We start from the raw sequence: 11,381 nt of genomic DNA, 5'->3' as shown, positions 1-11,381 counted from the left end.
CCTCCAGTTGGAAAGGCAGTACAAGAAAGAGCATTCGTGATGCAAGGACTAATCCAGAGCAGTACTGCGGACTTTGTTATGAAGGACAGCAGGCTAAATTATTGCACAGCTTCTTCCCCTCTGTGAGCTTGCTCTCATTTGCACCAACTGCTGCTAGATCCCATAGCCCAAGAGCAGCAAGGCTGCAGCAGCTCAGTGTCCCCAGGCCCAGCCCCCAGTTACCTTCCTCCTGGCAAGCATGCGCAGACAGCCCCTGTCTCCCCGAACATGTCCGCAGTACCTACACGCACACAGAGATATGAACAGGAGCAAAGGCCTCCTCCCCTTTACCTTTCCAGCTGATCTGAATGAAGGTCCATCAGTGGGAAACAGACCCCTCTACAGTGCCCACCAAGCCGGCAGCTGGGCTGACGCTCAGGGTATCCAGCAGCTGCCCCTGGATCTCCATGCTCCCGTGCTGCCACCTGCATCTGCCCAGCGGCTGCTGCACCACCCCCTTGCACACACACAGACCCCCACCCCACCCGACGGTGGGTCCCTCCAGCAAGTGGCCTTAGACAAGCAAGTTCACCTCATAGCTGCCCCTTGGATCCCTTTGTCTCCGGTTGCCTCCCTCAGAGAGATGGAGAGCCCAGGCTCTCTGTCAATGCCCCCCTCCCCCCGGAAACCAGGCTCCTTCTGCCCTCAGAGGAAGGTTAAAAGGGACTTTTGGAACAGATCCCCGTAGCTTCTCAGTATAACCTGATACACCAACAGTTAGAGAGAAAAAAAGAAAAGAATCATACAGATTCCATGAATATACTTCAGGAATGTATTTAATTACAAGGTGGGTTTGATAATCTATCCAGAACATTATACACTTAAAAAAAATTGGAAGACTTTATTTTGCTACAAAATGCAGTAATATTTCCAATTTGTTTTGTGTTGTAAAACAACATTAACTGAAGAGCCCTTTTGCTGGAACAGTTGTTGAACTACGTACTTCTTTAGCACACGTGCCAACAAAAGCCTGGGGGCTTTACACCAGCGGGCAACGTACGTAACACGGAGCGTTGTGCTGCACCCTGGCCTTTGTGAATTTTATACAACAGCCAACATTTGTTACCCAAGCTCACTTCTGCTTAACTTTTCTCAGACTTGACCTAAAGGACATACTTGGCATTATTAAAATGTCTATTACCTCTTGCCCAAACAGACACAGTTCTCAGATTTTTGAATAGTATCAACTTCTACAAGATAAAGAGACGAGATTTAAGTATTTTAAGGTACTTTTATTTAATAAATAACTTCAGTAATAGCACTGTAAAAAGTGAACATCTGTTAAAATAAAAAGGCACTTAAAACAAGAATATGACTATGATGCAGTTTGAATGGTCAGAGGCAAATATACATGGCACATGTCAAGAATGATGTGCGACTCATGTCACATGACAAACTATGCAATCTTAGCTACAGGGTAAAGGCAAATTTACAGCTAAGACTGCTCAAAAAGAGAGAGAGAAAAAAGCTCATGTTGATACAAAAATATTACAAAAAGAATTGCAACCAAATATGTTAAAAAGATTAGAAGGGTGACAAAGCACCAGGCTTTAAACCAAGGAAACATTACAGAATAAAGACACAGTATCACGTAAGGCCCTTATGTGTTTTGAGGAAGTCCTGGTAAGGTACTTATGCATGATACCGCCACCCAGGGCTTGAATTTACAAAGAAAAACCAAGCAAAGTTACCAGTCAGCAACTTCTTCAGTAATGGCACATGTTTTAAAGCTATTTTTCCCTTCTTAACATTCTTCTCAAACCCTTTCATTTTAACCATAACCTGGCAATAAGCAACTTACAAATTAAAAATAAGAATGCGCACACATTTCAGTCTTTTACACTGCTCGCTTCCAACTTACTCAACTTACCATATACTTAATCATAGGTCTAGCAAATAGAAGACTGATTAACCACCAGCTCCATGCTACATGAGTTTAATTATATCTGCAAACTCAAGCCCTGATTTCCCTGTAAAGCTAAAAAGTTTAATACTAAATGGCTAGGCAGAGCCCTCATGCTGATTGTTTTAACCATTTCCCTCCCAGTCATGCCACAGCAGTATCACACCTTGCAGAAGACCTAGATTCACAGCATGGGAGTGGAAAAGGTCAAAAAGGCACCAAGTGACCTTAGCTGACTAGGCTACACAGTCCCAAGGTTTTGTTTTGTTTTTTTTTTTTTTTTCAGACCTCTGGCACCGATTACTTTTATTTGAAAAAAAAAATTAAAAAAAAATTATTACATATGGTATATTTTCACACAGGAAAACAAACCTATATGTAATGAATTAGTAAAATCACTGCAGTTTGCCCTAAATCTATTTTACTGTGACTACAAAATCGCTATGCTGCATACAGTGTTGTGAAGTTATACAAGCAGTGTTCATTTTCCCTCATATTTAGGATTGACCACAGTTGTCACTGCACTCTTGTAAATAGGATTTTCACCCTAGAAAGAGAAAAATAATTATATTAATATTTAAAGAGATGAAAAAAGCACTGTGTTTGTGAGAAGTGTAAAAGTAGCTTAAGAAATTACCCATTAATGTTTTGTTTGTACACACAAACAGCTTAAGTCAAACTAGTTTTCCCTCTAGCAACTTGAGCATGCTCACAGCTAATAAAGCAAAGGGTTAGGGCACGATCCTGTTCAGTTTACACCACAGATTTCCTTCACGGGAACTGAACCTTGTGTGGCCTGAACCATCAAATCAGGGGTCTGCAGCCCATGATACTTTTTTTTAAAGAACAGAATTGTAAACATTGTTTGAAACTCAGTACTCATCATTCTCATTTTATTCCTGCAGGTTCACCCCCAAACCCCGTATATATAAAATACACATATAAAATGAAGAACCTTCTTCTGTACTGGTGCAAATGCTGTAATAAAAACATTTTTTCTACTGATACGAGAAATTACTACAGAACAACTGCTTACATCTCTCCTGTTGAGATATGAAAATCTTTAAAGCTTATTTTAAGCTTCCTTTGTTCCCAGATTTTCTTTTATCTCAGTAAATCTTACTCCATTTATGGCATCTGTGCACATCTAAGATAAACAGCTTGAACTCAAGAATAGTATTTTATGCTATTATGATTAATATTGATACTATTAACATTAATTCAGAATTAATAGATACATCTTAGTAGGAAAAAAAGACTACCCACTAGGACTCTACCAATACAGCCTGGATCTGCAGTACCGTGCTCTTATCATGTGATGAACTTGAACATAAGTAAACCTAAATAAAATGTTGTTTACCAATATAAAGCTTTCCTGTGCACACACAAATAATTCCTGAGGAAATTCAGTACAGTGCAGATGTCAGCCTGAATGCAGTTCTGGCCAGAACTGTATCTGAGCTTCAATAGCAGTAAGGGAATCTCTCTCCCTTTGAAGTTCCCCCCAGTCTGAGATGGCCTATATAAACATCCTATATAACCATATTAATTTAATTCTACTTATTAAATTTCACAGCATTTAAAATTTTTCAGGTTAAACCGATTTTTTTTCTACAGTCAATTAAAGGAAAACTTCCCCCTAAACACACGAACACCAGGTGTGTCTGTTTTTAGCATCATAAACCTGGAAAATCAACCGCAAGTACCACAGAGCATGCCAAAAGGTGCCAAGGCAAGCAAGAAACCAACTTGGTGTGAGACTTCAGTCACAGTTCCTGGGAAGTTTGGTTCCTTCTGTTTGCAAGACCTGGTACAGGGCAAGTAACTGGTCTACCCCAACAACAAGAGCTGCTGCTAAGGGAGACCATATTTAGCTGTCGTACTGCCTTTCTGTCACAGTCCTTTTCACAGAAAAAGGGTGTTTGTCCTCAAAGCCAGCTTCTCTACACGCAAAGAGCAATGAGGCATGTCAATCCTGCCTAGACCCGGGAGGCTCCAGCTGAGTCTCTGAAGTCCAGCCAGAACCTGGATTGCTGGACAACAGAAGTCAAGGTTCTCTGTTCACTCTTCTCAAGATCTCAGTCAACGTCATCTGACTTGAGGTGAAGGAGGAACTAGGTGTCCATTGCTGGCTGCACTTCACAATTACATTTTTAACAGCAAAAGACTCTTTACCAGTTCCCAGGCAAACTTTGTCTTGATAAAAAGGTGTATCAGCTACTGGTTTGGAAAGGAATGGGGAGTTAAGGTTTTGTTGGTTTTTTAAAATCATGGAAATACAGTGCGGTGGTTAGTTCTCAGCCAAATTAATCACTGCACAATTACTCCCTCTCCCAATCTTTTTAATAAAAAGCTTTGCAACAGAAAGACGTAAATGAAACTGGAAAAACATCCAGGGAAGAGGGATTTAATCCGTAACTGAAGTATCTCATTATACCTCAGAGTTCTTAGCAATCTATGTTGTTTCCTTGACAAGCTTTAATGAAATAGAAATATAAATCAGTAAAGTTCATGATGCAAAGAGAGTCTGTAAACTTAACAGGCCGTATCACATTCAGACTAGAAGATACTGCATAGCTCTTCAATGGCAAGGCATTATGTAATATTTGCTATACTGTGCTTTTAAACGTCAATGTTTTACAAACCCTACTGCCCCCAGCACATGCAGGGAGGTATATATTTACTTTTTTCTAGTTTGTAAAAGAGAGATAACTTCTGTCAGATAGTGTAGGAATTGGTCTAAAGGTTAGGACTATAACTTGGAAATTTACAGTGTGCTGCTCATACAATTAATTTGAACTTGGAATCATGATCAAAATGCAGTTTTCATAATAGGTGTCAATTTTTCATGATAATGCTTTTTCTAGAGGAAATCAGAACTTTATATTTACATGCTCTTTATCTCACAATAAGCCCTATTTACAAAGAAATTGAAATGCTGTACTGTCGCTCTTCATACTTGTACTTTATGTTCCTAAGAGCTCTCAGAGGCACACAGTGGGATTTATGTCTCTGAATAAGGTGCTTAACTAGGTGTCTCCCTGTGTCAGTGGAGTGTCTCATTTCCCATTACAAACAATGGAGATTTACTCCACGGACACGTAACTATTCGGCTTAACCCAACCTTACGTTTCATCAGCTCAACAGCTCTTGAGGCTCTACTGCCTACAACTGCAACACAGGTGCCCAACGGATTTGCAATTCCTTCCCTGCTATCTCCTGTTAGGCCAGCAGCGACGGCCTGGCCTTCCCAGCCATGCTTGATCCCTGTGTCTCAGTCCTGGCTTGGCGAGGTCTTCTACAGATAGCTTATAGTTAAAACTAACGTGGAAGTAGTAAATAAATGTCCGCTAGTCCAGTGACTCCCACCTCACTTAGGGCCCCTCAGAGCTGGCACATGGTATAAACTTTCAGAGATTAGCAGCATTCCAGATTTTTAACTGGCCACTAAAACATGGTACTCCAAACCTGCTGTCTTAGACATTACTACTGTTTTTAAATAAACCCATTTTCTTTACACCACTGCAGAGAATACACTGGTTTAAGCATGCAAAGTTAGGAAAAACATTTGCCACATGCCCCATAAATGGTAACACCATGCACACTTAAACCAAAATAAAAAGCAAAAACCAGTAACTATACACAAAACCTTGTAAAACACATTAAAATAAAGATGGAGGTATTTTTTAAAATACCTTCAAGCAGAGAATAAAGAACTATGCTCTTGCAACAGTATTAATTTTCAACTAGACCGGGCTGTTCAGAGGGCAACAGTTCAGTCTAGTGTTGCATAAAGATGAACCATTATACAGGATGTTTGATTAACCTTCTTATTCCTTTTTTCTCCATGGACTTACTGTTTCAACAGTCACATAAACCCACTCTAAAGGTAGCTTAAGTCCTAAGTCACTGCAAGGAACTGCACTCTAGAATATTTAAACTCATCCACATACATTGCTCAAGAGCCGGTTCTTACTATTTTCAGCTTTCTTGAATATCCATCATCATTTTACAGTAATACAAAACGAGTCATCTGTCCACCTGTAATGCAGCAGTTGCATCAGAGGATGAAGCAGAGGCCAAGGTTAAGGGCAATGCAGAAGACAGAGGGCGTCACCTCCCAGACTGGACACTGGAGGAAAGCAGCCAGCCTGCTGTGAAGGAAATACTCTGACGGCACAAATCTAAACCAGACAGGCAGCGAAGACAGTAAGGCTCAACAACGGCAAAAGGACACTAAGATAGCAGCAACGCTGCAGGCCAAGGACAAACTGAGCTCAGCTCAACCCAGCTGGCTTGAGCACCAGCTGCGGGGAGGCTGTGGTGACAAGTCATTCACAACATCACAGACCAGGACTAGTGACGTATATGGACACCGGGTCCATGACAAGCCTTGTGGTGCTGCAGTTTACTCACTGCAGTAACAAAGCCCACGAGCGTGTGAAGCTGCTGTGGGAGAGGGGGAAGGGTCAGACAAACTGCACACAGTTGATTTTATTGTATATGTATACACCTGGAGGGGACCTACTGCAGTGTAGTTTTCTTGTAATGGGATTTTAGATTCCTTTCTTGCCTTGGCAATACAAGACAACTCTTTCTTCACCTAAATGAAAGGTTATTTCAACAATCTAAAAACCTAGAAAATCTTAAGTCATAGGAGAAAGGAGGATTTTCTTCTTTTACTTCCTGTGGGTCACCTATTCCGCCAGTACTGATCTCCTCCTTTTCGGAGGCCAATAAAGCTAAACACACCTCTCTCTCTTCCCAAAGTTCTGTTATTTCTATTAATATCAAAAACGATAAAGTAATGTTTAAAAAAAAAAAAATCACACTGTTTCATACTTTCAGTCTTTGCAGTGAGTGAAGCAAAAAGGCAGAAGTCAATCCTTCCATTTACACGAGAGGAATGCTTTCTGCAAGGAGTACGTTTTGAGGAGAAATGGCAGCACTAAGGATGCGAGATCCTGAAAAAGTCAGGGGGTAGAGAACACGAGCAAAGAATGGAAGTTACACACTGTATGGTTTGTTAGATGCTCGCCCTGCATGCAACAGAAAGTACACAATTAAGTGAATAGCAGAAGAGAAGGTAACGGGCTTAACCAGATGGATTATGTGGGATGTTAGAAAGGAACAAGAACCTCATTTCCTTCCCAATAATTGGCTCTGAGAGAAAAAAAAAAAAGGAAAGGAGGTGAACGTGGTGGGTGTGGCAAGCAGAATTAACATTTTTACAATCAGTTTTGGATATGCTGAGAAGTGGAACAGTTGCAGAGAAAAGGAAAGTATATTTCATCATATAGCTCAGAATGCTAGACAAAGTATTTGGATTTGTTGTCACAGCAAGGACAGATAAGAGCTTAAATACTCGTAACTCTTGCTTCCTCTTCTCATTTTGCCTTTACAAAATCTTTTGAGTACAACACAGAAAGGGAGACAGCAGGCAATAAAATTAGAGATACAGATCCTTCCCTTCCACTGGGTCCTGAAAAGTGCCCTTGGATAAAGTGATGTGCTGCCTTCCCTACTTCTTCATTCCCTTCCCTCTAATCTGATCTCTGTACCTTTTATCTCTCAGCACTCTTCTGACATCCATTCCCCATATCATCCTCCCCTTCTCATCCTTCCCCAGCAGCTGGGGATCCCAGGGAAGGAGGGGAACACCTAAACCATTTAAGAAAGCGCAGCCTTAAAGTCGACAGAAGACACCTGTCCATCACTCCTGCTTTACTGACTCGCTCTTCTGGATACTGCCGTTTTCTCCTTGCGTGTTGGGTGTGAAGAGAACTGAAGTCAGCATTTCCAAATGGACATGAGGTGTGCAGGCAGAATTTAGGAGGGACTAAGAAACTGGGAAAAACTGCATCTAGACAGGACAAGAACATCTCCTCCTCTCACATGAACATTTTTTTCCATGGCGACCCCCAAGCTAGCTGGGCTATAAGGACTGTGATACTCCCAGTTTCAATAGAAATAAGGATGGAAAAAATAAGAAGCGTATTCAATTATAAAATCAGTGGAATATATGCATTTCACACTTTAAGTACAGGCTAGTTATACACTAGGTTAATAAGCCAAAGCAGTTACAATGAAAAATCCATAAGGCTACTCTGAATGTTCCCAGTTATTCTAATAAAACCAGTGATATTTATAGGCTGGGATATCTTAGGAGTACCTAAACTAGCTTTGCAAACATATCAACTTTAAGCCAAGTGACTGCTGATTTGAGGAAACAGAAGGCAATCCCTTCCCTGAACATTGTCTCTCTCTACAATCCAAAGAGCTTCTTCAATTCTAACAGCTGTTCTATTCTATATCCACACATTTAGCTGCAAAACCAACCCACCCCCACCCCCCAAATCACTTGCAGAATAGTTTAAGCCAGTATTGGTAGTATTAGTAAGTAGGCAATCTTGCTGTCAAAACAAGTTAAAATTTTTCAAGCTTCATTCTTTAAAACCCCAGAATCAAAGCAACAGTAAATAAAACTGAGCAAGACTCAAACTGTGATTAACTGACTGTGACACACAGTGAGTTTGAAGTGACATGCAAAGGAAAAAACAAAAGGAAGAAAATGAAAGAAGATACAAACTGAGACTTAGAGACCAGCTTTACGTCCATAGTTTGGATTCTTGAAATTGTTAATAGGGCTCTTGTATATTGGATTTTCTTGCTGAAGTAAAAGAAATGGTCAATGTCGAATAATTCAACAGGAAAAAAAAAAAAAAAAAAAAAAGAGAAGAACATTCTCAGCTATCACTGAAAAAAAAATTATGCTATATATAAAGAAAAGTGTTAGTAGGGTTTTTTTCCCAGCATAGAATTAATTAGCTTTCTTAAATAAAAACAAAAAGCTTCCCAGGAGATTTTTTTTAAAGTATTCTCTTACCAAGCATACGTGGGTATTAACTTCTACAGAACTGTAGTAAAGGGTTTTTGATGAGCAGATTCCTAAAATTTCGCAGAGGCAGCAACCCTATAGCCTATGTAAGCCTGTGGACCATAGGCTTGTTTTTCTTGCACACTTTTCTGTTGACAACGGGCTGGGAAGATTTCAACAAACCAGTACCAGCCATGATCCTGTGACCAGTAATTGAAATCTCCCAACTAAACCTGTAGGAGTATTTACAAGATCTCTTTCGCAAGCATAAATTCTTCTTCATTTTATACAAAAGTGACTCAGCTTCTGATAAACGTTTTTACAATATGTTGTAAAAAGTGTGGCAGAACTGCAAAGCTGAACTGTTCTGTCACCATCACATTTTCTCTCTGAAATTTTCTTTCAGCTGGAGCTACTACTCACTTTTCTAACCCAGGAAGTACTTCCCAAAGAGGGCTGGGTTTGAGGTGGGTTGGTTTGGTTTTTTTTTGTAATGGTGGTAACATAGAACTTGTTTTAAAGTGAGCTTAAAATAAGGATATTTCTGCTCCTCCGTAGGCCACAAGGCAGAAATACAATCTGAAACATTTAAGATACATGAATAAAATTCTTCTTTCATAGCTTTTATACAGATAAAAGTCTCTTGACTTACCGTATCCCACTTGGCATTCATCTTCTCCTTTTCAAATTTAGCAAATTCTCTTCTGTCATGAATGATCATTAGTAGTTTCCAAATCAATAATAATGCAAGTCCAATAAGAACAATTCCAGCAACCACACCAGCTACGATGGGAATGATGTCAGGGCCACTGGGACATTCTAGGGAACAAAGCAAGGGAAGCATGACTTTACAAAATGGTAAAGGTGGTGCACATCCAGATGCTTTTAAAATTTTATTTTGTGTTGAAGCCAGTATTTTGAGTATCAGAGAAATGCCAATATTGTTGTCCTTTCAAATAAAGGAATTTCTGGCATGTACATCATGTAACATCCCAGCTTAATTTTATCCTTAGTACTGGAGTTAAATAACTAGCAGTTGCATTTTAAACACACTAGAGCTCCAAGTCAAAGATGGTGCTGGAGTGATTAAACCAGCTAGAGTAGAGATGCAGATGAGCATAACAGTTCCCACATACTCTGTCAACAGCATTACAGAAAAAGGGTGTTCCTCATTTTACCTCAGATGACTTATTGTTAGTAGCCAATATACAGAGATAAGTAACAACTTTGCTTCTGAGACAGATTTTTCAGATAGATATGTATTTTTTTAGGTTATTTCCTCATCTTTGGAATTGATCTCTGCTGAAATAGAACATTTTCTTTGGATAAAGTTATCATGTACTTTCAAAATAAGCAAATTATGTATTTGAAAAGAGTAATATAGATGCAAAATGATTTACGGTGACTGACATAGAAATAATAATCCTCCAAAATAAACCCCAACTCTTCTATCAATATAAGATTCTCAATGATCACAAATTGAACAAAGGCTTTTGCAGAGCTCAATGCACAGACTGAAAAAGGTAGAAGCAAATCAATGCAATTCCTGTGCTGTCAATAGGAACACTGCTTCCCCCCAGTCTTGGCAGCGGCCTCTGCAGGAGTGAGGGAAGCGGGAAGGGACGCAACAGGAATTCCTCGGGAACCAGTAAGGAACAAGGGTCTGCTTCACTGAATACAACTCTACTGAACAGAGCTTGCTCCTTCAGCACCTGTATGGCACCAAATTAAGGTGCCTCCTGGCGCCTGAAGGCTTGATTGTGCTCTTAACAAAAACAACAGAAGCTCATCCACGAAGAAAAGGTCAGATGCCAAAGGTGTATGGCATGTGTTACCGCATCTTAAAAGATGACAGGGCTCAAGGCCCTCCACTATACTTTGAATTACATTTTTACAGAATTTAAAACATTCTGAGTTAAAGTGATATTTATTTCTAAGAGCCGCTAGCCACTGATCTGTACTATGTGATGATCACCCAAATGATCAGTTCTGAAAATTCCTTGAGTAGAATACAAGGCTAAACCTTTCAACACACACGTAAGGTGTGTATTTTGTGTCAGGCTTATAAAAAAAATCACGAGACCACACACTGCTAATGTACAAGACCAGAATTTTTGCAGTGTTAGATGCAACATCCTGTGATTCCAACTAAAATACTTTTGGTAAATAAACAGTAAATTACTGATTGAGCTATAGAATTTTTCTCTCTTTTCTATCAGAAGACTGAACAAAATCAAGAACTGTTGACTATGAAGGACTAACTAAGCAAAAGCCTTTTTGGATCTATTCTCGAAGTTACCTCAGTTAAGTAAAAGTAAAATTTTATGCTGCCAGCATGAAATAATTTAAAGTTTGCAGCACAATACACAGTTTTGCGGTGGTGTTTTTTTTGCCTAAGTCTGGCCTCACATTATTTGGAAAAGGAAAAGAGAAAAGCAACAACCCCCTCCAGACATCATTGTTTCTAACCTGTAGCACAAGCCTGGTCAAAAAGAGTTATCAAAATTGAAGTATCTAGGACTTGCTACAGGACATGTAAAACAAGCCTGCGAAGTATGTCAA

General features: G+C 39.8%; 2 protein-coding genes and 1 long non-coding RNA gene across 10 annotated transcripts in view; 2 read left to right on the top strand and 1 right to left on the bottom strand.

Annotated features, from left to right (window-relative positions):
* Nucleotides 1–8,525, top strand: part of LOC308062601 (uncharacterized protein) — a 32,793-nt gene extending 24,268 nt beyond the window's left edge. For all 8 annotated transcript variants that reach the window (XR_013927621.1, XR_013927622.1, XR_013927623.1 and 5 more), the window contains one exon: nucleotides 2,848–8,525. The gene's annotated coding sequence lies outside the window, so the exon portion shown is untranslated. The remainder of the gene's footprint in view (nucleotides 1–2,847) is intronic.
* LOC308062609 overlaps nucleotides 1–11,381 on the top strand; it is a 273,089-nt gene that overhangs the window by 159,973 nt on the left and 101,735 nt on the right. The window lies entirely within an intron of this gene.
* Nucleotides 1,251–11,381, bottom strand: part of ITGB1 (integrin subunit beta 1) — a 44,982-nt gene continuing 34,851 nt past the window's right edge. The window contains exons 15-16 of the mRNA XM_080384333.1: nucleotides 9,472–9,638; nucleotides 1,251–2,489 (exon numbers count right to left, since the gene is read on the bottom strand). Coding sequence (XP_080240459.1) covers nucleotides 2,424–2,489; nucleotides 9,472–9,638 — 233 coding nt within the window. The 3' untranslated portion in view covers nucleotides 1,251–2,423. The remainder of the gene's footprint in view (nucleotides 2,490–9,471; nucleotides 9,639–11,381) is intronic.

The sequence above is a fragment of the Falco punctatus genome (genome assembly GCF_963210335.1).
Source record: "Falco punctatus genome assembly, chromosome: 4".
In the NCBI taxonomy this organism is placed as follows: domain Eukaryota; kingdom Metazoa; phylum Chordata; class Aves; order Falconiformes; family Falconidae; genus Falco; species Falco punctatus.
This window is presented reverse-complemented; position numbering and strand designations above follow the sequence as displayed.